General features: G+C 39.2%; 2 protein-coding genes across 7 annotated transcripts in view; one reads left to right on the top strand and one right to left on the bottom strand.

The window, feature by feature from the left end:
* Positions 1-2,257, bottom strand: part of ITGBL1 (integrin subunit beta like 1) — a 295,436-nt gene extending 293,179 nt beyond the window's left edge. For both annotated transcript variants that reach the window (XM_032151257.2, XM_058438045.1), the window contains exon 1: positions 2,199-2,257. The gene's annotated coding sequence lies outside the window, so the exon portion shown is untranslated. The remainder of the gene's footprint in view (positions 1-2,198) is intronic.
* Positions 2,258-7,522: 5,265 nt separating this feature from the next.
* The window catches only part of NALCN (sodium leak channel, non-selective), a 358,797-nt gene continuing 339,523 nt past the window's right edge, over positions 7,523-26,796 (top strand). For 2 of the 5 annotated variants that reach the window (XM_032151250.1, XM_032151248.1), the window contains exons 1-3: positions 7,523-7,718; positions 20,070-20,216; positions 23,804-23,986. In XM_032151250.1, the coding sequence (XP_032007141.1) occupies positions 20,109-20,216; positions 23,804-23,986 (291 nt within the window). In that variant the 5' untranslated portion in view covers positions 7,523-7,718; positions 20,070-20,108. The remainder of the gene's footprint in view (positions 7,719-20,069; positions 20,217-23,803; positions 23,987-26,796) is intronic. The other 3 variants (XM_032151251.1, XM_032151249.2, XM_058438040.1) reach the window with 3 other exon arrangements.

Raw genomic sequence — 26,796 nt, 5'->3', positions numbered from 1 at the left:
CCCCATAGTTCATGGGGCAGCAAGGAGGTGAAAACATCTACTCAAGTATTTTGTGAAAGATTCAAAGAAGTGTCCAATGACTTCTGTTTCTGGAGAAAAAGTGGTCTAGATTTTCTAGATAAGCTTGCTGGAAAATATAATTATAAAAGCTAGACTAAATATTAAAAATTTTAATTATTTCTAAAAGCATCCAAGAGCTGATAAGACAGTCAGCAATCATCAGGCGAAATGCAGGCAACAAGAATGAATACTGGAATATAAGCAGAGGTTGAAGGCATTTCCACCATAAGGGAATTTGCCTATCCAGTTTAAATTAAACTTTTGTTTATAGCAAAAGAAAAAGCTATAAATCTTCCACTGGATTCCATAGACTTGAGAAGTCAGAGGACCATAAGATTTGCCTTGAAGCTGAGCACGAGGAAGCATTGTCCCCAAGAATTTATAACTAAGAGCAAGCACTAGCACAGAGTTTTAGACAAAATGCCTTCCCATAGGTGATACAAAAAATCACATGCCATGAATTTTGGTCATCCTTGTATATGGACCGTTGGTGTCTTTAGGTGTCTGACAAAAGCTAAAACAAATCCTCCCTAGTGAAACCATTTTCGTCTTAAGTCTCAAAAAATTTTGTAAAAGATTTTTCAGAGACCACTTGTTGAAAAAATAAGCAACACAGAGAGAAAATTAGACACCATGATGAAGAACCTTCAGAAAAAATTAGACTGCAAAACAGATCCAGAAAATATTTAGACTTTGAAATTGCCAGACATATAAAATAACTGTATTTATTATGTTTAGAGCACAAATCAATAAAGAGCAACCTAAAAATATCTGTAGGAAATAAAAAACAGCTAGCCACATAAAAAATCAAATAGCATTTCAAAAAATAAATATTTGAAATTAATAACTGAAAAGACTGGTTTAATAGCTTTTTAGATGCAGGAAGATGTATAAGTGAACTAATAGCTTTTTAGATGCAGCAAAGTGTATAAGTGAGCTGAAAAACAGGTCAGAAGAACTATTCAGAATACATAATAAAGGAACAAAGGAAATACAGATCCATAGACATGAAGGATAAAGCGTGATGGGCTAATGTACATAAACTGGAGTCCCAGAGGGAGACAAAAAGCAGAAGAAATAATTAATACCAATCCATGAGTTCCGAGTCTAATAAATCTCAACGAGAATAGATAAAAAGACATCCACACATAAATCCATCATGGAGAAATTCCAGAAAAACAAACACAAAGAGTAAATATACATATAAAAAAATAGATCAATAGAAAAACATATAGACTGGGCACTGACTTCTCAAAAATAGAAACGTTTGTGGCTGGGCGCGGTGGCTCACGCCTGTAATCCCAGCACTTTGGGAGGCCGAGGCGGGCGGATCACGAGGTCAGGAGATCGAGACCATCCTGGCTAACACGGTGAAACCCCGTCTCTACTAAAAATACAAAAAATTAGCTGGGCGTGGTGGCGGGCGCCTGTAGTTCCAGCTACTCCGAGGCTGAGGCAGGAGAATGGCGTGAACCCGGGAGGCGGAGCTTGCAGTCAGCCGAGATCGTGCCACTGCACTCCAGCCCGGGCGAGGGAGCGAGACTCCGTCTCAAAAAAAAATAGAAACGTTCGTTAGTTTGTTAGAAGATGCTGAAGTGGTATTTTATATTCAATGTGCTGAGATAATATAAATGTAAATGCTAAACTAGACTAGGAATTTACTATATCAGGACAAATTCATCTTTCAAGACTTAGTAATTAATGACATTATCAAATAAACAACAAAAAAGGAACTATTTGCCACCAGCAGGTTTTCTCTAATGGAAATGTGGGCAGATAAATGATCAAAATACTAAATCAAAAGACAAACATGCACAATCAGAAGTATATCAAAAATTAGGATTCAGAAAGGTTGAAAGTAAAAAGATAAAAGGTTAAAGTTTAAATCATAGGGGGAAAAAAAGAAGTTTAAAGAATAGAAAGTGAAAAAGAATGAAAAATACACAGCAGAAGAGACCTGGGGCAGCTATACTAAAATTACTTTAAAGAAAAAAGCACTACCAGGTGTATTAGTTCATTCTCACACTGCTATAAAGAACTACCTGAGACTAGGTAATTCATGAAGAAAAGAGGTTTAAATGACTCACACTTCTGCAGACTTAACAGGAAGCATGATTGGGCAGCCCCGGGAAACTTACAATTATGGTGGGAGGCGAAAAGGAAGCAAGCACCTTCCTCAGATGGTGGCAGGAGAGAAACAGAGCAAAGGCGGAAGTGCCACACACTTTTAAACCATCAAATCTCGTGATAACTCACTGTCACGAGAACAGCAAGGGAGAAATCTCCAGCCATAATCCAATCACCTCCCACCAGGCCCCTCCTCCAATTCGACACGAGATTTGGGCGGGAACACAAATGCAAACCGTATCACCAAACATAAAGTCACTTGGAATGACCAAAGTTTTATTTCTTTGGGAAAATATAGCAATTTTAAATCTGTATGCACTTTGTAACATCGTCTCACATCATATAAAGCAAGACTGACAGAAATATAAATAAACATAAACCCTCAGTCATAGTGGGGGATTTTAATACAAACTTTTCAGAAACTTACAAATCAAGCAAACAAAAATTAAGATGCAAAAATATTGAACTTCATGATCAGCACATAGAAGACGCTACTGAGCAATCAAAACTGCACAGGGCATGCTCCTTCTAAATATATGGGGAGATGGAATTCAGCTTCAGCCTGGACCTCCACAGAACTCTGGAGAAGAATGACACACAGAGCTGGTCCACCTGGAGGCAAGAGGCCTAGCTTTTGTACAAACATGTCCATTTGTCACTGACTTCAGACTGCCCCTGGGTCAGGGTAGGATTATACCGACCCATGTAAGACATCTGCTATTCAGAAGAAGGCCATTCTCCGGGGAAGGGGACAGTTCTGAGAAGTTAGCAGTCATCCTAACAAAAGTTGGGTGATAATGGCACTGGCCTGTTAGGATCTGGGTGTGGTGTCAATGGTATCCAGCACTGTCTACCTCTTGCTTCTCAGGCTACTCAGATCTACTTGCTTCTCTCTTTAAGTTTTTTCCATCCAGGGACAATTTGTCCAGGATCTTTGTTGGTCCTGATTTCTGGGCAATGTATAAGAGGAGAATTACTGAAATGAACAACAGCCACTGCTGCTACAGCTGGCCCTAACTCAGCAAATGATGCTCATCCCCTCTCTTATTGGATCCCTCTCCCCCTCGGCTGGTGTCTCATGGAGTGACCCAGCCCATCAATCCTGAAGGGTCTGAGCCCCTGGTTATCATGTACTTGCTAAGATATTTTATGCAATAAATGAGTTCTTCACGGTTATTTTTGGAACAAAAGCTTTACTCCTATCTTGTAGCAGCCTTTATTAAATGGTCAAAATATGCTTCATTTTGTTGCTGAGTGATTCACTTGAAACTTGACCTTTGTTTTCAGAAGTCCACCAGTTCCTTTGGGCGATTGGCTCAGCTGTGGCTCAACACAATGAGGCCTCTGTTTTGCTCCCAGCACGAGTGCTTAATTGGCATTACTGTTTACTCCTGATTTCACAGGCTTCCTTTTGTTTTTTTCTCTAAAACCTAGTTTCCTCTGAAAATATAATTCTAAAGTACAACAAAATGGTGATGTAGAAAATATTTTTGATTAATCTGTAAAGTATACACAGTGTGAATATCACACCTACTTCTCACCATAGGATTTTCCAAGTCCAGTGTGTCCTTCGTCATCTCTCCGATGTCATTAGGCGGTTAATTTTTCCATAAGAAAAATCAATTGCATTTCTTGCCCAAAGATATTTCTGCCCGGTATCAACATCACAGCTTCTGTCTCTGTGAGGTTTAATAGCATCTTTCTGTGAACTTACCCTTATTTTCTGTTGATGGGTATACTAAGCCTGTCTCCCATCCACAGCTGATTTCAATGACACAATTAAAGGCCATATGCCAACCTTTCAAAGACCTCCACTCTGACTCAGCAGATGGATTTTTACCAGCTACTTGAGCTCACCTGTTTTTAGTGCTTCAGATAACACAGCTACAATGTAAGTGCAGGGTCTATAGGGGTTGCAGAACTGGTCCAGATGGTGGTTGAAGCACACAGACTCGCAGGACAGGGAGGAAAGTAGGCAAGTCTACTTTGGCCTGTTAGGAAAGGAATGCCTGTGCACAGGTCCCAACCACTGGAACAGTGTTGCTCAGAAGTACGCCTGTTTTGTAAAGAGTAATTCTCTATAGTTGCCTTTCCTACTCCAGAGATACTTAATGAGAACCTCTCTGGAAATAGTTAAGATGGCCCAGGTAATCCTTATTATCAGAGAATTTTGAGGAACATCACCTTAAGGAAAAGCTATGATGTGCGGTGTCTTTCAATAGCTTGAAATATTTAATTATGAATAAATGCTTTGTGGTTGCTTAGAGATGCTGACTTACGAGAAGAAGACTTATTCAAGTTTTTCATCTAGAATATCACTGGCAAGTGAAGACCACCAACCCGGCAGTTATTTCCTCAATAGAAACTTATCACACTTGTTACTTCCCTCAAGATCCAAGACAGAGCTACGTAAAGTGAGATTGGTCTTTGGGGCTACAAAACTTAGCGACATCTCTTCTGGTATCTCTTTCCTTTCCCCAGAGACACTCCACGACATGTTTCCTGCTGGGAGATCTGGGAGGCAAACTGCCTTAAATTTCCCCATGCACTCCATTATCAAAATGCATCTATTCTGCCAAGGCTGAATTCTGTACAGGCACATCTCATTTTATTGTGCTTTGCAGATATTGTACTTTGTTTTTACCGATTGTAGGTTTGTGGCAACCCTGCCTCAAGCAAGTCTATCAGGGCCGCTTCCCCAACAGCACGTGCTCACTTTGTATCTCTGTGTCACATTTTAGTAATTCTCCACATTTCAGACTTTTCCATTATTATCGTATCTGTGATGGCAATATTTAATCAGTGATCTTTGATGTTACTATTGTAATTGTTTCAGAGCATCATGAACCATGTCCATGGTAGAGAACCTCCCACCTATGGGAGGCACAGGATGCCCCTATTGGCCCTCTGCCACTTGGGAATGCAGAACTGACCTGGCCAGATCTTCCTTTTTTTTTTTTTTTCAAGATGGAGTCTCACTCTGTCACCCAAGCTGGAGTGCAGTGGCACAATCTCAGCTCACCACAATCTCTGCCTCCCAGGTTCAAGTGATTTTGGTGCCTCAGACTCCCACAGGTATGGTGGCTTACGCCTGTAATCCCAGCACTTTGGGAGGCCAAGGTGGGTGGATCATCTGAGGTCAGGAGTTCGAGTCCAGCCTGGCTAACATGGCAAAATCCTGTCTCTACTAAAAATACAAAAATTAGCTGGGCATGGTGGCGGGTGCCTGTAATCCAGATCTTCCTATTTTTCATGATAAACTAAAATTCCTGTGGTTTTCAAATGTTAGTAATTGATCTTAATTTGTCAACAATATACATTGAGTCATACAAAACACACCTGATTTATATTCTCAGTTTATATTGAACCCACAGGCAGGCAATTGACTTCTACTGGATTCCAGCAATGAATGTAGTTACAGGGCCAATTCAACCTGGAAAAGATACTTGTTCATCCTTTCTACTTTTACTTTGAGGCTGCAGAGAGCTATGATCACATCACTGCACTCCAGGCTAGGCAACGGAGATAGGCCTTGTCTCTAAAAATAATAAAGAAAACAAAAGAAAAGAGATACTGAGCAGGTAGAAGGGGTACTATGATATTTTGGATGTACCTATTTTTTAAAATGATTGTCTACTCCAATATACAGTGAATCCCTATGCATTATAGGATGAGTATGCTGGATTCCATGACTTCCTTGAAGCCCATGAATTCTCTGAGACTGTCTCCATCATCATTGGGATTGTTTGGCTCATAAGCATGAATTATAGAGACTTAACAAAGGTAGTTCAACCAAGGACAGAGAAGGGTCTGAAATGCCTGTTAGGTGAGGAGTGGCACTGAGATTAGTAAAAAATCACTGCCTTTACCACTTCAAAACATTATAAATAAATGTTTAAATATTTCATTAATATAATTTTCTAACAGATAATTCGAACGAATTTCAAAGAATAATACACTATCATTCAGCTACCATATATATATATAGCTATATATTTCAGTTTGTGGAATAAACTAGTATTTAGATCAAGCAATTGAGAGCCGCAACTAAAGATGATGAAACAAGTTGGTAAACACTTTTTCTAAGCAAACTGGTTGTAGATTTACCATTGTTTAAATTACTGTCAATTTTTTCTTATGAGGAGTGATTTCATCATTTGTTTAAAACCTAGCTTTTGACACAGTTTTTCTTAAGTCTTTAGAAATTTGAAAAAATATCCTGCATGATTCTGTATTTCACGAAATACCAATATTTTAACATTTCCCTTTAAACAATAAAAAGTACTATTATGGATTATGAATGTGAATAAATTGTAAATGGACTTTTTAAGAAAGTAGCTTAATTAAATATCTGTAACCAGAAAATACATTTTTAAAATGTAGGTTTGTGTAATTTTACTTCTATCCCTTGCCACATAACATTTTGTGATAGACAAATGTTCTTTGTTTAGAATCTCTCTTGTAGAGAAACTTCATTCAGTTGTTTCTTTCCCTTTATCTATATATGCCTGTGTGCATGATGTCTAAATCACTGGTCAGGAGTTCCCTGGGGATTTTCGTATCTGACTACATGGCAAGATTCCAGACCCAAAGTAAACCTTTCAGAGAGTGGGAATGAGTGGGAGGATGTCGCCCTGGGCATGGAGCTTTAGGAGGCCAGATTTCCCTAAACCTGCCCTGCTGGGAGCCCTAGGAAGCCTCAGATGCAGTCTGCAGTCCAGGTATACTTACAGGGTATGGGGTGGGGGACTGTCAATTTCTGAATAGACTTTGTCTCATCCACACGGCAACATATTTTAATTTTAAAGGTAAACGTCAACCTATTTAGAAAACTATAAGTGTGACCGATGCATTCATTATTTAATAACTCCGGGGTGAAACTTGACGTGAACGGTTTCACCCTTTCATACTCAGGAGTGGAACTAGTCCTCATCCTCGATACTGTGCACAGTCAGACCTCATGCTCGCACGCTGGGCTCCCGGCCTCCTGGCAGTGGACTTAAGTGTACCCCGCGTATGCCCGGCGGAATCCTGTGCACACCGCCGCCGTGCTGTTCAGTACGAAAGACCCCCGAGAGGAGCTCGCAGATGAGAGCCTAGCTGTTGCTGTGAGACTGACTGCGGGTGGCAGCCGGCAAGAAAGAACTGCCAGTACCGACCCTGGCGCTCGCCACCAACTGCGGCGCAGCCTCATCTGCGGTGCCCGCCCTTCGGCATCACTGCAGTCCCTGTAGCAAAGCTAACTTTAAAACTTTAAATAAAATAATAATTTTTTAAAGGCCCGAAAACTCCGGCTCCCACCCCTCCCCCAGCCCGCCCGGCGGCGGCGGCGCTCAGTGAGTGACACCGCGAGCGTGAGCCGCGGCCCCAGCCGGGCCGAGCGCGCTGCCTGAGCGGAGCCGCAGTAGGTGAGGGGCCCGCGTCCCCGCCCGCCGTGGGCGCCGCGCCTGGCACTGATCCTGCCGGTCGCCCACTGTCGCCGCCGCCGCCGCCCGCGGGCACCATGACAGCTCTGAGCGCTGGGGTTACAGGTTGGTCACCGCCGCCGGTGCTGGGGAGGCTGCGGCGCGGCCGGCTCTGTGCCCTGCGCCCGAGGCCCGGGATGCGCGCTCGTTGGTTCCTTTGCCGGGCCGGGCCAGGACGGCGCAGGGGCTCTGGGGCTGCGAGGGGGGCTGCTAGAGGGGCTGCGGGCGGGGGCCCCGCGCGGGGGAGGGCTGGGGAGGGGCGGCTCCACCCGAAAGCGGGGCGGTGGGGTCCTTGCCGGCCTGGCCGGGGCGCCGGAGCCGCGATGCGCCCTCCCTGTTCCTGCTCGTGGGTGTCGGGGGCGCCTGCCGCTGGATGCCCCTGGGCTGGCTTGGGAAGCCCAGGGCCGGCGAGACCTCGGGCCTGCCCCGCCTGGGCATCTAGCAGGTGTTGGGGGGCAGGTGGCTGAGGACGAGGCCACTGGGCATCACTACAGCGCTGCACCTGCCCCCTCCTCACCGGGGCCGCTGCCTGGGTAAACCTCTGGGCCAACGCGCGGGTGGGGGGATGGGGGTGGGCAGCCGGGCTCCAGCAGGTCTTCACGGGGGCTCAGCGGCCTTGCCCCACCCCCATGCTCCTGTGGATTGCTCCTTGCTAAATGTCCCTTATGGTATTCATTGGCCTTGTTAAGCAGCCGTCATTAGGGTGGCCACACGGAACGCAAAACAGTGTCCTGCCAAGCAACACCATTTTGTCACTGAATCTTTAAGAGACCAGCAAGGATGGCCTGGCTGGGATCCCTCGGGGGGCCCAGATTGCAGATCAGGGGTCATTTTGCCGACTTCATGTTACTCTTTCAGGATGGTGTGAGAATGCTGAACTCAGACCCTTAGTGCTTGAAATACCTTAGAATAAATCTTTCAGTTTCAGTTACAATTTTTCAGACACTGTATTATTAAGGATGTGCGAATACACGCTCCCTTTCAGGCCTCAGAAGGTTTTACTCCTAATCTGGTGTTCGTGTGGTCATCAGCTAGGCCCGACTGCCCTGGTGGTGAAATGCGGATTGAGGACCAGTGACCTTTGTGTTAGCAGTTGGTGGATAACACCTCTAATAGGGGATCAAAAATTAACAGGTGGCGATTTTGAAATATATATATGATTCGTATGTTCATAACTACAACTGTGATTTGATATGGCCTGGGAGAGGAGCGGTTTCACTATGGTAGTTACCCCTGAGGCAGATGCATCTCAGGACTGGCTTTTTAAATTCAAATATAAGGTTTCCACAGTTCTAAATAAAAATCACAGCTTCCCAAACATCTGCAGCGAGAAACATTTACTCCCCAACTGGTTGGCTTTCATTCTGTGTGCCTTATTAGAGTCGATTTTTCGTTCTTCTGTAGTATATTTTGACCTAGCCATTGCTAAAACCAGACAGTGTGAAGACAAAATCCAGCTTTGGAGAAAAACTTAAAAAGTGAAAAGGTTCAGTTGGATCCTCTTCTGTGTTCATAGAAGACGTAATGTGTTTGCAGAATAAATGTGCTGTCACTGATAAGGACTATGCTAAAATCTCTACAAAACTCTAGGAGAAAGCATGTCTCATAAAATAGTGGTTATACACTTATAACTTTGGATAGGACTTGCAAGATATTCAAAGGAGAAATGTACTTTAAAAAAAGTCTACTCAAAATAGTGTCATTTAGTTGCAATTTAGTGAACTGAAGATTTGAGTAGCATTTTCTTCTTCTTGGGTATGGCATTTCTTTGAAATGGTTTCCTGTTGATTTTTTTTATCATTCCTGCATGCTTTGTGTATGCATGTATGTGTATACACAAATGTACACATTTGTTTTATCATTTATCAATGATGTGTTCAGATAATTTCAGAATTTCCATAGCTGTATAAATTTATCCCAGGTCAGAGTCACATGTGGATTTCTAGTTTGTGAATGAAAATTCACATCTACACCTCTGTACTAAGATAAGCTAAGCACTGGGCCAGAAGCTGGGTGGTGAGTGAGGCAAAGAGATGAACTGAGGGCCTACGAATCCTTCAGGAAAGACAAATAGGTAAGCAGGTGGATATACAGTGAGATGTGTTATTTTCTAGTTTTGCTGTGGAAACTGTGATATTGAGCTTAAACATATTAAGAATGGTCCCCAAGGCCACACACGATGGCTCATGCCTATAATCCTAGCACTTTGGGAGGCCAAGGCAGGCCGATTGGTTGAACCCAAGAGTCCAGACCAGCCTGGGCAACACGGTGAAACCCCGTCTCTACAAAAGAAAAAAAAAAATTCACTGGGTGTGGTGGTGTACACCTGTAGCCCCAGTTGCTTGGGAGGCTGAGGTGGAAGAATCGCTTGAGCTCAGAGAAGTCAAGGCTGCAGCAAGCTATGATGGCACCACTGTACTCTAGAATGGGCAACTGGGCATAGAGTGAGACTCTGTTTAAAAATAAAGAAAGAATGCCCCTGCCCCAAAATGTTATCAACATTTTAGAGCTTCACTTATGTTATACAATTCTCACCTGTCTCAAGAACCAGCACAAATTTTTATACCTTCAAACTCTATGCAAATACTTAAATTTTTTTTTTTTTTTGAGACAGAGTCTCGCTGTCGCCCAGGCTGGAGTGCAATGGCGTGATCTCGGCTCACTGCAGGCTCCGCCCCCTGGGGTTCACGCCATTCTCCTGCCTCAGCCTCCCGAGTAGCTGAGACTACAGGCGCCCGCCACCTCGCCCGGCTAATTTTTTGTATTTTTAGTAGAGACGGGGTTTCACTGTGTTAGCCAGGATGGTCTCGATCTCCTGACCTGGTGATCCGCCCGCCTTGGCCTCCCAAAGTGCTGGAATTACAGGCGTGAGCCACTGCGCCCGGCCTGCTTAAATTTTTTAATTGATTTTTTGAATTTTAAAGTAACCAAAGTTGATAGAGATGATAGAATGATAGAGAAAAAAGAGTAAACACCTAGTTTTAATAACCAAAGACAGATGACCACAATATCTGTGTGTTTTTTGTAGTCTTTTTAAGGGCTTGACTTTAGGTAGTTGTAATCATGGCATTGTACAACTTTTATACTGTTTTTTTCCATTGAATATTTATTATAAATATTTAAAATATTTCTATATAATTTTCTTACTTAAAAATTGTAAATGCCTATGTAACACCATACCCAGTAAATACAGCCTCATATATATAACCATACCTCTATCATTGGACGTTTGCTGTTTCCAGTTTTTCATCATTATAAACAGTGTCCTGATAGATAGTTATAATGTACAGATTTATTTCTATTTTATGTTTTTCAGTATAAATATCCAAATATGTCCATATCTGTCATCTATCTATCCATATCTTCAAATTGATTTCCTGAAAAATTCAGATTATAATTTATTTATGATAAATTTCCAGTAATTATATCTTTGAAAAAAGAAGTATCTGAATTATTATAGAGATATATTGTATGTCTTTAAATTGATTTCCTAAAGAATTCAGATTATAATTTTGAATAAATTGCTTAATCTGCTTTTGAGGTAAATCTACCTTTTTACAAAAAGTGTTGGTGGATCACATTCCCTCTTTTACAGAAATAAAAGAAGGTAACATAATAATTTGGATGTTTGATCTTTGTGCTATATAAAAACTTGACCTTTACAAAAATCACCTGAAAACCAGATGCTAAAATATACCTCTTAGAGTAAAGCCAAAATAGGAATACTATAAAAGTTTGAAGCTGGAAAAAGAAAAAAATCAAAGCAAGTTCCTTTAGAAAATTGGCTGTTGTATTCAGGAGTCTAATTCTGCTTTTTGCTTTCCTACTCAGACTTCAGGTAAATGATCAAAAGGGCTTATAGAGTGAGAAATCTGTACCCCCACAGGTAAAGGAAGAAGAGGATCTTTCTTTCCCAGGCTGCAGAATCCAAGGCTTTTCTGGTTGATTCAGTATAGATGGAACAGGACTGATGGGAAAAACTAAAGTTCAGTTCACAATTTCCTTTCTAAGAGCAGTGTACAAAACATAAGGAAGAGAGATGCCAGAAGAGCCCCTTAGTATGAAAGAGTGAAGTTGAAAGTTGGGAGCAGGCTTTTGGTAAAACAGAATTGCTTGTTTCTGCATGAGGTCCCACCCAGGGCAAGGCAGCCATACCAGAATATGTTCTGAAGACAGGGACTGACCCCACAGGTCCAGGCTGGGGGCAGGGGTGGGCCTCCGCAGCAGGAGTGGAAGAATTAGAAGTAGGATAGACCAGAACACTGAAGCCAAGAGAATCATTTATGAAGAGATCAAGAGTGAGAATTATTTCCAATTATGCAAAGAAAAGAGATGAAAAGAGGATGTTGTTTGGAGAGAGAATGATATAGATGGAAGACAGCCAACAGAGACACACCAATAAATGTTTTTCCTGACAGAAAGGATCACAGTGCATGGAACACAGCCATGCTTTAAAGTGAGATAAGATTCTTTTCTTCTTTTAGATTAAAAACAATCCAAATCTTCAGAGGAAAATAGGTTATCGGTACCAAAACAATTAATAAAACTTAGCCAACATCTACATATAGCCTGATAAACACTTTGGATTTGAAAACCAATAAAAAGAAAAATATTTCACCAGCATTGTGATCAAATGCTTCAGAAATTACTTATCCACAAAGAGAAAATTTAGATTAATGTTATACTTCCTCTCTAAAATTATCAGCAAACATAAAATAATGTCCTGAAAATCTGTAGTCCTGAAAAATATCAGTAGACCATTCTCTTACATTGTAAATGAGTCAAAAATGAAAAATAAATAGGTGAAGAAATACATACTAGGCAAGTGGTATCGGTAAAAAAAAAATGAGGTAGAAGTGTGTAAATGTCAGAAAACAGTTCAAAAAATTCTTTGATTCAATGAGAAAAAAGACCTCAAAGTCATAAAAGTTGCTACTTTAATCCATTTATAACTACAAGCTTACCATGTATACCAATGATCAGAGCATTATAGTATGCACAGTCAGAAGCATAATGCTGGCCGGGTGCGGTGGCTCACGTCTGTAATCCCAGCACTTTGGGAGGCCGAGATGGGTGGATCACGAGGTCAGGAGTTCGAGACCAGCCTGACCAACATGGTGAAACCCCGTGCCTACTAAAAATACAAAAAAATTAGCTAGGCGTGATGGTGGGCACCCGTAATCTCAGCTACTCGGGAGGGGAGGCTGAGGCAGGAGAATCATTTGAACCCAGGAGGCAGAGCTTGCAGTGAGCCGAGATCGCGCATTACACTCCGGCCTGGGTGACAGGGCGAGACTCCGTCTCAAAAAAAAGAAAAAGTCTGATGCTTATTTTAGGGGAAATGGAAGGGGAAACATGCCCATAGACTCAATATCTTTTTAAAGGGTTTTGTGACCTAAAATGGTATTGGGAGTCAGCATTTCATCTTAAGAAGTACAAAAGAAGGAAAAAAAAAAGAAAGAGGATAAAGTTTTAAAAATGAAAACATGAATGAATTCACTATGACGTAGATAAACTCTAAATCTGATAGCAAAAACTGAGAGCTACAGCATTCCAATCTGGGAGGAATATTGATCTACAGGTATCTTTAAGGTAAATTAGAATGCCAAGAAATTGGAATGATGACAAGGAGGTTAGTGAAGAAATGCACTGGAGAAATTGGGTATAAAATTCCAAGATTGAAGAACTGGAATCAGATTGCAGTAATGGAAATGAAGAGGTGGATGGTAAAGATATATCCACAAAAACTAATGCTAGCACGTCTTGGTGATGGAAGGAAGAGAATGAAAGAGAGTCCTAGGTTAAAAATAATTTCCGATCATCGAGCTTGGGTGATTGTGGTATTGTATTCTATTAAGTCTAGTTAAAAGAAATTGTTACTGCTTTATCTTTCAGTTAATAGTATCTACAGGGTAAATCCTTTGCTTCATTCTCTTTTCTAGCGGTTTTATTGTTATTTTGAAATTCACATGAGATTAGTTCCACAGGCAATGTCATTTTGCTTCCTGTCTTTGAAGGCATTGAATGGCAATTTAAAGGTATAGTCTAGACTAGAAAATCATAACAGAAACCCCAACAAAAACTCAAATATCTTGGTTATCCTTTTATAAAACAAAAATTTAATTCCTGTATACAATGCAAGTTAGTTATTTTAAAAGTAAATTTTGAAGATCTCTGAGGAAAGAATATACTGTATATACATACAATTATAAATCAAAATTTTTGTCTCAGACTTATATTTTGCCTGTGTTGCTTATAATTAGACTCTCTTATTCTTTTCCACACAAAGAGCCATGACTATGCAATGTGAACTCTCTAAGTGTTCTCTTCTGAGCATCTAGGCTAGATGGACATGTTTTCTGTCTGAGAAGGAACTTGGCAAACAAAATCGACAGTCAAACTTAACAGAAACAAGTCCATCTTGCTGCTAAGCATTGCCTTTTGTCGTCAAGTTTTCATTGTGGTGTATTGAGGTAAAAATGAAGACGTAAATGTGCATATAGGGAAAGGACAGGAAGCTCTTGTTCAAATGTAGATTTTAGTGGTTTGTTGTTTTGAGTTCTGTGGCTATTGGAACTAAAAAGAGGAAGAAATAAAAACATTTGAAATAAGAATTAATATTGTAATGCCTACATTAACAAATTGGTAACATCAAATACATGTGTCTTCAAAATATGGGGTAATGCCTTTCTCAGATACAAATTTAACACTGGGAACCTGATCTGGAAAGCTGTGCTTATATCAGTTTACCTTGTAAGGCCTTGCACGTATACACATGTAAATGAGCTATGGGACAAGAAAGACAAGGAAGGGGCACAGATGTTTGAAGGTGATGTTTACTTACAGTTAGGATTTTCTGCACCTGCGTATTTATTGACAGAGGATGATGTTCACAGAATATGGCTAGATTTTAAAAATCTGGTTACAAAACCATGTGTAAGCAGCCATTTAAAAATAAATGTATGCATGGAAACATATATATGGCAAAGAAAGTTCTAAAAGAGATACAATTCATATCCTCTTGGAGAGTAAGCACCCTAAAGAAAATTCCACGAGAGACCATAACTAATTACTACTTCATCTGCAGCCCCTTGTTCGGTGGCAGACACAATGTATGTGCTCAACAGATTCTTTGCAAAAATGATTGAGTCTCTAGAAGTGGAATCCCTGATGGCTTTCATTTTTGTTTCTTATTTTGTTTGTATAGTTTTTCTAATTTTTCTACAACAAACCTGTATTACTTGTGTTAATGAAAATAAAATAAAAATAGAATTACTTTCTTCTAACTTAATTTAAGGTTTAAGTATTTGAGATCTAGGCAAAGAAGGACCAGTCAGCTCTCCTGGATTTTTGCATGAATCTCATTATGCCTGATAGCACAGAAACATGTTGGGAATCCACTGTTCAATATTCCTTGCCTAGAGAGGTAGTATGGAGCTAGCAGTAAGGTACTGAAGGAATAAGAAAACCACTAGATGGAGGTTGAAGAGAAAGTGCACCACACTAGAGGCTCTCTTTTAATTAATCAGCTACTCTGCCTTTAAATACAGCATGTTGTCTTCCATGTCAGGAACATGGAGGGAAAAGACCTAGTATGTTTTGTTCAATGTTAAATCCACATCACTTAACATAATGGTCGGGATAGTCAAAAAACAAAACAATTATGCAAACATGAATGAATGAGAAACTTCTGCTAGCAATGCTAGTTGGTTTCCCAAAGACATGAAAGTCAGAGTTTGAGGTGAAGAGTCCCGGAGATGTTATTGAACATTTTCTTTTCTTAATTTCCTTCTCATACTGTGCCAGGGATACCAAGCAAAGAGATAAAAACCCACCATTAAGTGTGTGTGTGTGTCTGTGTCTGCAATAGGGCAGTTAATAAACAATTTCACTTGCACTCCTAAAGACCCCACAGTTTATGCACAAAACTTATCAGAAGAGTAGTTGTTGGTATTGATGTATTGACAACCTTAATAACACCTAATGATTAAAAATGAGTCAATGACTTCTGTCTTCTTTGGGGCTTTTTAGAATGAGATAGATGCTTTGATTTTATACAAGTTGTATGTTTATCTTCTCACATCTTTATGCCCAGATATTAAGTTTTTCAGTTATAACAAATAAATCACACACATAGACAAAAAGTCTTCATGAGTTAAGTTAGGGAATTAGGAAAGACTGATGTGGGATTGGCATTGGATAACAAAGAGGACATGACTTGGATAAAGGGTTTGAATTAGTTGAGTAAAGGTTGCAGGATGGTGAATAATGGTATGCTTAGCCAACCTGAGTGCAGCATGTGGTATGAGTGTGAAAGGAAGTGCAGGTACAAATCAGTGGGACTCAGGGTCCTGGAAACATAAGGTTAAATAAAGTAGGCAGTTTGTAAGCTTCAAGAATGCCTTTATATTCAGTGCTGTATACCCAGCACATACCACAGTGCCTGATACCACAGTGGATGCATAATATTTGCTGTGTGAATGAATGAATGAACAAATGAGTCAGTGAATGAGAAACAAGAAGATACACTGAGGTTTTCTGGGCTACAAAAGAGACCTACAGTGTGTTTGGAAGCTGATTTTTTTATATAAAAGGGGGAACATTTTGAAAGGCATCCCAGACCTGAGGGCCCATGCCTACCTAGAAAGGAGTCTAGAAATGGGGATAGGTGAAAAAGGCCATTGTACCTGTATGGAATGAATGAGCAAGAAAACAATCCACTGCTGAGAGTGGGTGCAAAGAGAACCTGCGGGGCCTTCCCGCTGCACGTGGGGAACCTGAAGAGTTCAGAGCAGTAGGGTCTGGGACATGAGAGGAAGGAGAAAAGCAGGATGCCTGGCTCATGTCGCTCTCAGGCTGAATCTTCATTCATGATGGTGTTGGCACCGTCTTCCTACATCTGCGGGGGAAGCAGCACCGATACCTCTCTAAATTAGTAGCTGGACACAGATGGTAATGGAAACTAACAACAGGTGATCACTTAAGGGGTTAAGTAGAGAGGACAGGCAAGAAGGACATGCTGTGAACCATAATTTGGAAGACAGGAGAAGATTCAAAAGACTTTAATACTGAACCCAAGAGAGCTGCAAGGGAAAGAAATGACCCATAATGTTGCAGTTAAAGAAAATGGAATATTTTCATTTTAATACCATGAAGTGGGGGCTGGAATGAAGTAGGGAAAGTATATACCAATAGAAATGAAATTGCTATCGCAGAATACAAAAACTGGATCTTAACCATTTAAAACAGCAATGAACACGGGATGAATGAACGTTTCCTGAGTTGCTATAAGCTGTTTCTGAGTAAAAGATTTATTAACAGACACATTGTGACTGTGCAGCCTCTCTCCTGATATTGAACTATTTAAATACCAACTACTTTTAACAAATGTCGGAAACCTTTTGAATGCCATGTTTTTCAAACTTTATGTACTGTCTTATGAAGGACACTTCGGTAAACAGAAAAAACAGATACTGGCTTATAAAAACATAATAATGATAAGGCTGAGATACATAGGAGCAATTTCCTATCAAAATAATAAGCTTACCTAGGATACTTAAATATCCCTACTGGTTTTTATCAGAGGAATAATAGGTCTGCTGTATGCAGTTTTATTGATTCAACACGAATGAAGGAATAAAACAATATTTCTGTTTGCAAAGGAAAATTATTACAATCAACCACCTCAAATTAATTTTGAATTCCTCATGTGTTTGTAACTTAAATTTATTTTACTACTTGAATGCTTTATATAATATTTAATAGTATTAAATCTGTGAAATTTCTAGAGATCCAGGAGCTACTTGTTGAGTTTTTATGTATGTGTGGATCAGCCAGGTATCTTTGGAGCTTAGATCATTTCTTGGGCACTGTTTGATTTAGTGGCACCTGGGAGCAGATAAAGTGAAGGTAAAGGTGAGTGACAGCTAATGTCATTCAGTTATAATTGCACCATTTTGGTTAGTCAGATATAACCAAAGTGGGAATTTTTTTGAAAACAATAAATTCTGGACATGTATTTTTCCAGATAAACAAATCCATAATCAAAAATCATTTTTGCTTTAGGTGGCATAGTGATAATAAAAGTGCATGGAATTCATATGCCCATTGTCTCCACTGCTCAGTGAAAGAGGAATTGTGGACAGATCTATAAAATTCATTATATAATCTTTGAAGTGAAACCACTCTTTTACTTGCTCCTTTGTACTGTGTCATCTTGAAGGATTTCTAAAAGATTCTGTCTACACTCAGTATTTGGATGGATAGGAGACTGTCATTGAAGAGGCATCTCAAATTGAGGCCACCAGATTTCCTTCCCCACTACCAGTAAATCAGAGAAAAAAAAACACTTTAAACACTCTGCATATATTAACATGGGATATCAAAGAGTCCCAAACTCCAATTATATAACATAAATTAATTAGTGCAGCCTACTGCAAAGCCCATATTCAAACTCAATATTCAGGGCAGTAACAGCCTGGAAATACCTAGCATGCCTTAAAGCCAGTTAGCTTGTCTTCTTCTGGGAATAGGAGGTGAATCAGTCCGTTTTCACACTTCTATAAAGAAATACCTGACACTGACTAATTTATAAAGGAAAGAGGTTTTATTGACTCCATTCTGCATGGCTGGGGAGGCCTCAGGAAACTTACAATCATGGTCGAAGACACCTTCTTCACAAGGCAGCAGGAGAGAGAAAGAGTGTGTGAAGTAGGAACTGTCAAACAGTGATAAAACCACCAGATCTTGTGAGAACTCACTCACTATCATGAGAACAGCATGGGGGAAACTGCCGCCATAATTCAACCCCTCTCTCCACACGTGGGGATTGTGGGGATTATAATTCAAGATGAAATTTTAGGGGGTGGGGGGACACAGCCAAACCATATCAGGAGAGTTAGGCAGAGATACCTGCCCAGGTAGATAAAGGAGCATGTAGTGATGGGGATAGGTGCTCAATACAGGCAATCAGATTTGGAGCTGCTTTGTTCTGAGTTTCTGTGTTTTATTCTCTTTTCCAGTAAAAACTGCATGTGCACGCGCACGCACACACACACTGCAAACATGTTCATGTACTCCAGTGAGGACTAAGTGGCACCCATTGTCCTTGGTTAGGTTTCTTTCTCTAGACCCATGGAGCACCAGATAGCAGAGCCGGTGAACCCGCCTGATGTTAAAACTGCAGTGCTATGTTTTCCTGGCTCAGCACAGCTGTACACTGCCTGAAGCTCTCTTTTTTTCTGTTCCCTGCCCTGAGAAATTAGCCTAATAGTCCACAGCTTCAGCATGGTCAACTCTAAACCCCTTACACACTGTAGTCAAACAGAACTTACTTTAAATTTCAAGTTTGCTTGGATGGCCTTGGTCAAGTTATTACCTGCCTTGAGACTAGCTTTTCTCATGCATGTGTAAGAAGATAAGATTTTTTTGTTGTTGTTAGGGCTGTTGTAAAGATCAAATAAAATATCATTGCTAAGTGTCCCAAACATAGTATATGTCCATAGTCATTAGTTCCTCGCCTTCCTTTAAGACTCAATCCAGGTGCTAATCAAATGGGAAGTCTCACAGTCGACTCAGGGATCATCAGGTACCACCTGCCTTTATAACAATTCTTCTTACATTGTATTGCGCTTACTTGCTATTTGTGTCCTGAGGGCTGACATATAATCGCCCCCCTTCAAGTGACTGCTGAGTTGTGGAAGGCAGTAGCAATGGCCATAGGGAGGTAACGTCTATCACAGGATGTAGATGTTTCAGAACTGTGGAAATTTAAGCAGTTAGCAGGCATCTCATCTCCCACCTCAATGTAATTTGATGAAAAATTTACTTCAGAGTAGCTGGAAGAATTTAGATAATCACTGCATTCATAAAAAAAATCTCCATTTAGAGGAGGTTCTTCCCCCATTCTTTCTGGCCTCCCTCCCCTCCCAAGTTGGGAGATCAACTTGGGACTACTGTTGGAAGTAAGAGACGTCTGTGAATGTCATATTAAATTAACACTGGGGAAACCATGGGGAAGATCTGTGCATTTCATCTGTATTAGTCAGCAGTGTTCTAGCACAAAGCACCTCTATGTGGAGACAGCTTTAGGTATAAGAGCATACATCTAAAAAGATTTTCCCAAGAATATGTCTGCCCTAAGAAGCAAACCATTTCACTCTAGCTATTCTAAATCACTAGCCTCTAAACTGCTTTTGAAGTACATAAAATAATCCATTGCATTGGGAGAAAAAAATCAAGCTTCTATTGGTATTAATTTATCTCATCCTTTTAAAGTTTCTATTTTCATATGTTTATTATACACTATGGAGTAGAACACGTGTATGCCTTACAAATAAGTAGATATATGTGGGGAACTCAATTTTTTGATGAGGGCAAGATGGTTTAGATGACAAATACAACTTTTCCTTTTCCCAGACTGTGGTTTTGTGCTTGCTCACCAAAGCTAACCTCAGCATGCTCAAAAGGAAGCAGAGTTCCAGGGTGGAAGCCCAGCCAGTCACTGACTTTGGTCCTGATGAATCTCTGTCGGATAATGCTGACATCCTCTGGATTAACAAACCAGTAAGTTTCTTCTTCGAGTATGGAGAAGCACATGTGGATGTGAGAGAAATGTGATTGACAAATTCAAATATCATGTACCTTTGGCTTCAAAATGTCTGAGCTGCAGTAGAATATGGATGAGGTTCAGAGTCTGGAAGTAGAGAACAATCCAATGAAATAGTGAGATGCCGCTATGAGTTACTCTCATAGGAAGATGCACTGGGTGGTCTGATCCCCTCCCCTCCCCATGCTGTGCACCCTGTCCTCAGAGTCACACAGTGTAGCGATGATACCACTTCTCAGGCTGATCCAAAGCTGGGGTCCAAGATGAGCAGCCTGTTCTTAATGAACCTCCTTTACTTGTTATCAACATTCCTGAATCCATGAGATAATATGCACATGTTTGGAATTAAAGGTCGCCTTCTGATTTGCAAATTTTGAGTAAAAGGTCAATGAGATAATGGATGGTATCTCTGAAGAACTTTGTCACCTTCACCGCCTAATTAAGTTGATGAGGATTTGAGAAGAACTGCTAGGCCAGGCATGACTGTATGCCAGAAAGCATAGTAACCAGAACTAAGCCTGACAGGCATGCATATCCATGAGTGCTGGAATCTCAGCTCTGCAAAACCAAGTAGGATCAACTTCTTACTCATCTCATGGTTGATGCTGACGTAACAAAAGGAAATGACCTGTTACCTCTTGCAGTGCTTGTCTTTCCCCCAACCATGATACACACAGGATCTGCTTGGACTCTTCGCTGTCCGTCCCAGTCTGTCTTCCCCTAATCTGCCTTCCAGATTACTTCTCCCGCCTGCTCACATTTCCTTCTATGTTTCTATTTTTATTCACATCACCCTTCTGCTTTATAATCATGGAAGCATCCCTATTACCTTCATTGCAAAGTAGAATATGTTAGTGTGACATTCCTGCTTCTTTTCATTCAGGATCTAACCTGTCCAGCAACTGCTCCTTTCCTGTGTCAGCACACCGTCCACTTGAGCCCCATCAGCAGCCTCCCACTCCTCTAGGCTCTCTGGATTGTTCACACTGCTTTCCCTTGCTCATACTGCTTCCTGGCCCCAGTGACCCTTTCCCAGTTCCTCTGATGAGTCAAATCCTCCTCATCCATTAGGACTGGCTGAGATGTCACCTCTGGCATCCTCCTCGGAAAGGCTTATTTCCGCCACAGACAGAATGTACCTCTCTTCTCTTTCCACTTAGCCTGTTTTATATTTGTATACAAATATAAAATATCTATAAATAACTGTATTTTTATATATATCATATATTATGTATATATTTGCATTATATATATTGTAGGTAACGTGTATATTTATATAATATACATATACTTATGGATCTATTGTCTTAGGTATATATACATGTTATATACACATATATAAACATATAACAGGTTATATGTATGTCACATATATACACATTACATACACACATATGTGTTAACATATATGCATATTACCCACACATATAAATGTCGTGTGTATACAACATATATACATGTTGCATATGCATATACATATATGTATAATGTATACATACATGTACATATACATGCATATAACATGTATATGTAATACGTATATGTTATATTCGTGAGACAATATACATAATATATGTATATTATGTCTTATCTAGAACATGTTTTATAAAGTTATATAATATAACATGTTTTTGCCTCTTGCAGTGCTTGTCTTTCCCCTAACCATGATACGTGCAGGATCTGCATGGACTCTTTGTTGTCCTTCCCAGTCTGTCTTTCTCTAATCTGCCCTCCAGACTACATGTGTTTACATGTATGTGTATTTACACATAATATATACATACATATAACATGCTATGTGTATATACACACATTATATATATTATATATATACATATATATAAAAAATACATTCATAGGTGTTTTACTTCTTGGACTGCAAAGCAGGAGTCAGAAGTGTGTCGCTTCCATATTTTGTTCTCCATGCCCAGCATTCTGACACATAGTAGGCCTTCATTCATGCTTGGAGAATTGAATGGAATAGAGAATGAAGCACCCCTAACTTTTTCTTAGTGTCCATCTTATTACAGAGCTTTCTATGAACTTATGAAGAAGGTAGTATAAAAGATGTGGCCTTGGAGGCACTTACTAAAATTAATAATTCTTCATTAAAATTCTGTCTTTAAAAACAGGTTTGTTGTTGAAGAACGTATATTTGGAAGCTCTTTTGTATAATTAGATTCTTTATGTTGAAAGTCCAGATGGGGCTAAATTCACACACCGATGTTTATTGAAGTGCTTCCAAATTGCATGAAAAATATACCAACCTTTAAAGTAAACTGAATCATCAGTGGCTTATGTGGTATGGAATTAGCAGCATAATATCTTCATGTAAATATTATAACTGTCAGATAAATATTATAACCCACTCCTCAGCTGCAAGTGTCTGAGTGTCCTGAAAGTTCTGACAGTCTTTTCTATCTTTCTTCTTGAGTGTTTGCTAGTATATATAGCTGCAGAATCCATCTACCACAAAACTGAAATTTTTTTCAGAGTATTATATTAAAGAATTATCATAATTTCATATATGTCCCAGCTAGTCAATAGAAACATATTTGGATTATGTTTAAGAATTGTGTACTAATTGATTAACTGATAATATTAATTGTGGTGGGTTTAGCATGGAGATGCAGTTAACTATTTTTTTAATCCTAGATATTAGTTTTCATAATAAAATATTGAGTATGAGTGATTGTATGTCTTGTGTATATATTCATGTTAACACACACTTATCTTTAATTCTTCTTATTTTGGGGTTAAAGAAAATCTTCAGACAGCAGACATGCCTCTAGTGTTGCACAGAAAGTTATTCTGTGGAATTTTGAAAGATGTCTGGGCTAAATTTGTATAAAATATGTTCTCCAAAATAAAGAGAAAAATCTATGCATTTTTTAAAAATGTAGGATGAGACCAGATTTTTTAAAAGTTTCTTTGTATTTTTATACAAAGACATTATATATAAGATACAAATAGAAAGGAAATTCTAAATATGGGATGTGTTGTATATCAATTCATTTAAAAAGCATTTCTTAACTACTATGATAGGCCCTTGTGCTAGATGTTAGGGAAGTTATGGTAAATATAGTATGACCCTAATTCTAGGTACTTATAGTACAAAAATGAAAAAAAGTAATGGCACATCAAGTTCCTATGTGACTAAATTACAAACACATATTTTAATTGAACCAGAATCTTCCTATATTGTAGTCTGATGCCCAGGAGGTTATCAGATGTTTGGGGGAGCCTGATCAGGTTCCGTCTAGGCTTTGGGTCTTTGTAATGCATGACCGCAGAAACACCTCCACCTTTCTGTCTTAGTGTGTGTATGTGGAAAATAGATGCCTTGAGAATTAAATGATATAAAAACATGTGAAAATATTTTTAGCACATTATATGCACTTAGATGTTAGATTTCTTCTTCTTCACCTCCATATTAGTAAACTATTTTAACCTCAGTATTATGTTTTCCACTTAGTGTGGTTCATAATACAAGCTTGAGATATCAGTTATGGCGCCATGTAGTAACTCTGGACCATCATTGCAGTGGGTTCACTCTTTGCTGCGCATCTGTGCCATCATCAGCGTCATTTCTGTTTGTATGAATACGCCAATGACCTTCGAGCACTATCCTCCACTTCAGTATGTGACCTTCACTTTGGATACGTTATTGATGTTTCTCTACACGGCAGAGATGATCGCAAAAATGCACATCCGGGGCATTGTCAAGGTGAGCACTTCCATGTCATTTAAACTAAGAACCTAAATGCATTGAAATCTTAATCCGTTTAATCATAATTTCATGTTCATTTCAGTAAAACAAAACATCATTTTATCTTATACATATTGAAGTCCTTTTTAAAAAGGCATAACTCCAGAGATTGGGAGAAATTGTTGCATGAGACTATTTTAAAAGTTAAATAAATTTTATAAGGCACAAACTCCTGGAATACCTGAGAAGGAACAAGATGGTTCGACTAATGACTGTGTGAAGTCTGGAGTAGGGTTATTCATGCCACTTAGGGCTGAGCCCACAACCCAGCACAGGGGCTGGCCCAGAGAAGCACCTTATTATTTGTTGACTTAGGGAGTGCAGAATCAGAGTCACATGATAGAGTTAGAGCATGATTATTATTGCAGCACGATGTCATTTACTTGATGTGCTTTTAAGATACAAAAGGATTAAAAAAAAAAAAAAAGGACATGAGATGGAAAAAATGTCTGGGACCAAAAGGAAAATAATGTGTCGTGTGAAATTAGTACCAATTGGAAACAAAATAAATATAAAATGTTTTAAAAGGGAAAAGAAAGGGAAAGAAAAGGAAGAAAATTTCTGTCACTGGATATCTTTTCCTTCCATAGCACTAATCTTTACATAGGTTAAACATATGTAGATGATGCTGTCCCTAGAGAATTTAAATTGTAGTATTTGGGGAAACAGTAATAGCAGTGCAGATTTTAGGGTCTGACAAATGACAGACAACTCAGATCCTAGTTCTTTCACTTACTGGTTGTATCAGCATCTCAAGTTAGTTAATTTTGGTGGGAAAGTGTTTTATTTTGTACAAGGATTTTGAGAATCTACCGAGACAATGTATAACGCATAATTATTGGTCAATTTCATTGCTTCCCTTTTATACATAATTCATTGTGGGCCATCCTTGAAAGACAGAGATCACAGACAATGCATTAGTAGGTTCTTGTTTAACCTTTTATTGTGGACTTTAAAAAATTTACCCCAAAGTATACTACAGTTATAATGTGAATCCCTGTAACTAAACATCAACAATTACCAATATTTAGCCAATTCTGTTTCATTTTAAAGCAAATCTGAGAAACCAAGTCATTTCAGAAATAACTGCTTTTGTATTGGTGACTGATAAAATTTTCTTTTTTTATAGCCTCCATACCATTATCAAATATAACAATATTTTATATATGGTAAAATATTTGTAACAAGACTTAGCAATAATTCCTTAATGTAGGCTAATACTCAACCCATGTTCATATTTCCTGAATTGTCACAAATTTTTTTTATAGTTGGTTTCTTCAAACCAAGACTCAGGCAAGGTTTACATAGTATATTTGATTGTTTTTGTTTTTGTTTTTGTTTTTGGGATGGAGGTTCACTCTTGTTGCCCAGGCTGGAGTGCAATGGCACGATCTCAGCTCACGGCAACCTCTGCCTCCTGCATTCAAGCGATTTTCCTGCCTCAGCCTCCCAAGTAGCTGGGATTACAGGCATGAGCCACCACGCCAGGCTAATTTTGTATTTTCAGTAGAGATGGGGCTTCTCCATGTTGGTCTCGAACTCCCAACCTCAGGTGATCTGCCCACGTCAGCCTCCCACTTATGTTTCTTAAGTCTCCTTTAAGTCTCTGTAAGTCCATTAAGTTTCAGCTTTTCACATCCTGCAAAAATTTTTTCTATGTCATTGATCCATTGGAAGACATGCGTCTTTTTTCTTGTGGAAGATTCTACATTTGAGATTTGACTGATTGCTTCCAGATGGTGCCCTTTAATAGTTTCTGTGTACTCCATGTCCTCTGAACTGCTTTGTATTTTGACCAGCAATGCGCACAGGTGCTTCTTTCCCACATGGTCACCGCAAAATATGTCAGACTTCTGGATATTTGCCAGTCTGAAGGGTGGGAAACAGTCATCCACTGTAGTTTTAATTTGCATTTCCCTTTTGAGAGTGAGATTAAACGGGATTTTATGTATCAAGAGCCATTTTTAAGTTACTATTTTTCATTCAATTTTGGCCACTCTGTGTGTGTTAGAAGTATCAGCCCTTTGTGGTATAAGTTGCAATTGTTTTTCCCAGTTTGCCATTGTCATTGGCTTTTTTCGTGGTTATTTGTACCATACACAATTCTTATCCAAATCATGGACAAACTTTCCATTCTCTGCATTTTATGCCATACAGGAGTGTTTTGTAGGTTTCCTCATATAGATTTTGCACATTCTTGGTTCTATTTATGCTTTGGTATTTTATTTAATCATTTTTTATGTGTATGAGGTCTTATCTTCTATTACGTATTCTAACTTGTTCTTTTAAATAAAGGCTGTTGGTTTCTATACATTAATATTATATTCTGCTACTTTACTAAATGTTCTAGATTCTTGTGTTAGTCATAATAGTTTTCCCGCTAATTCCTTTGATGCTTCCATATCATCATATCATATTCAAATAAAGAAAGATCTATCTTTTTCTTCCTAATTTTTATGCCCCAGTTGCTTTTACTTACTTAAAGTAAAATAAATGAGTTGACTAACCCTGCCGGTAAAATTTTAAATACTAGTACAGGTAGTGAACATTTTTGTTTTGTTTCATTTTTGGTTTATCTAGAACATCTCTAGTGTTTCTTCATTAACTAGTTTGAAAAATTGGGATTTGAAGTATGTATACATTATCAGATTAAGTGAATAAACATTAATTTCACATTTTGAGAGTTGTATCACGACTAGCTTTTTAATTTGTCAAGTTATTATTTTTTCCTTAGTGCTTATAATAGAAGAGATTTTTTTTTAATTTTT

The sequence above is a fragment of the Hylobates moloch genome, unplaced genomic scaffold (genome assembly GCF_009828535.3).
Source record: "Hylobates moloch isolate HMO894 unplaced genomic scaffold, HMol_V3 SCAFFOLD_4, whole genome shotgun sequence".
Taxonomy (NCBI): Eukaryota; Metazoa; Chordata; class Mammalia; order Primates; family Hylobatidae; genus Hylobates; species Hylobates moloch.
The sequence above is the reverse complement of the archived record's forward strand: the minus strand, read 5'-3'. Positions and strand labels throughout refer to the sequence as shown.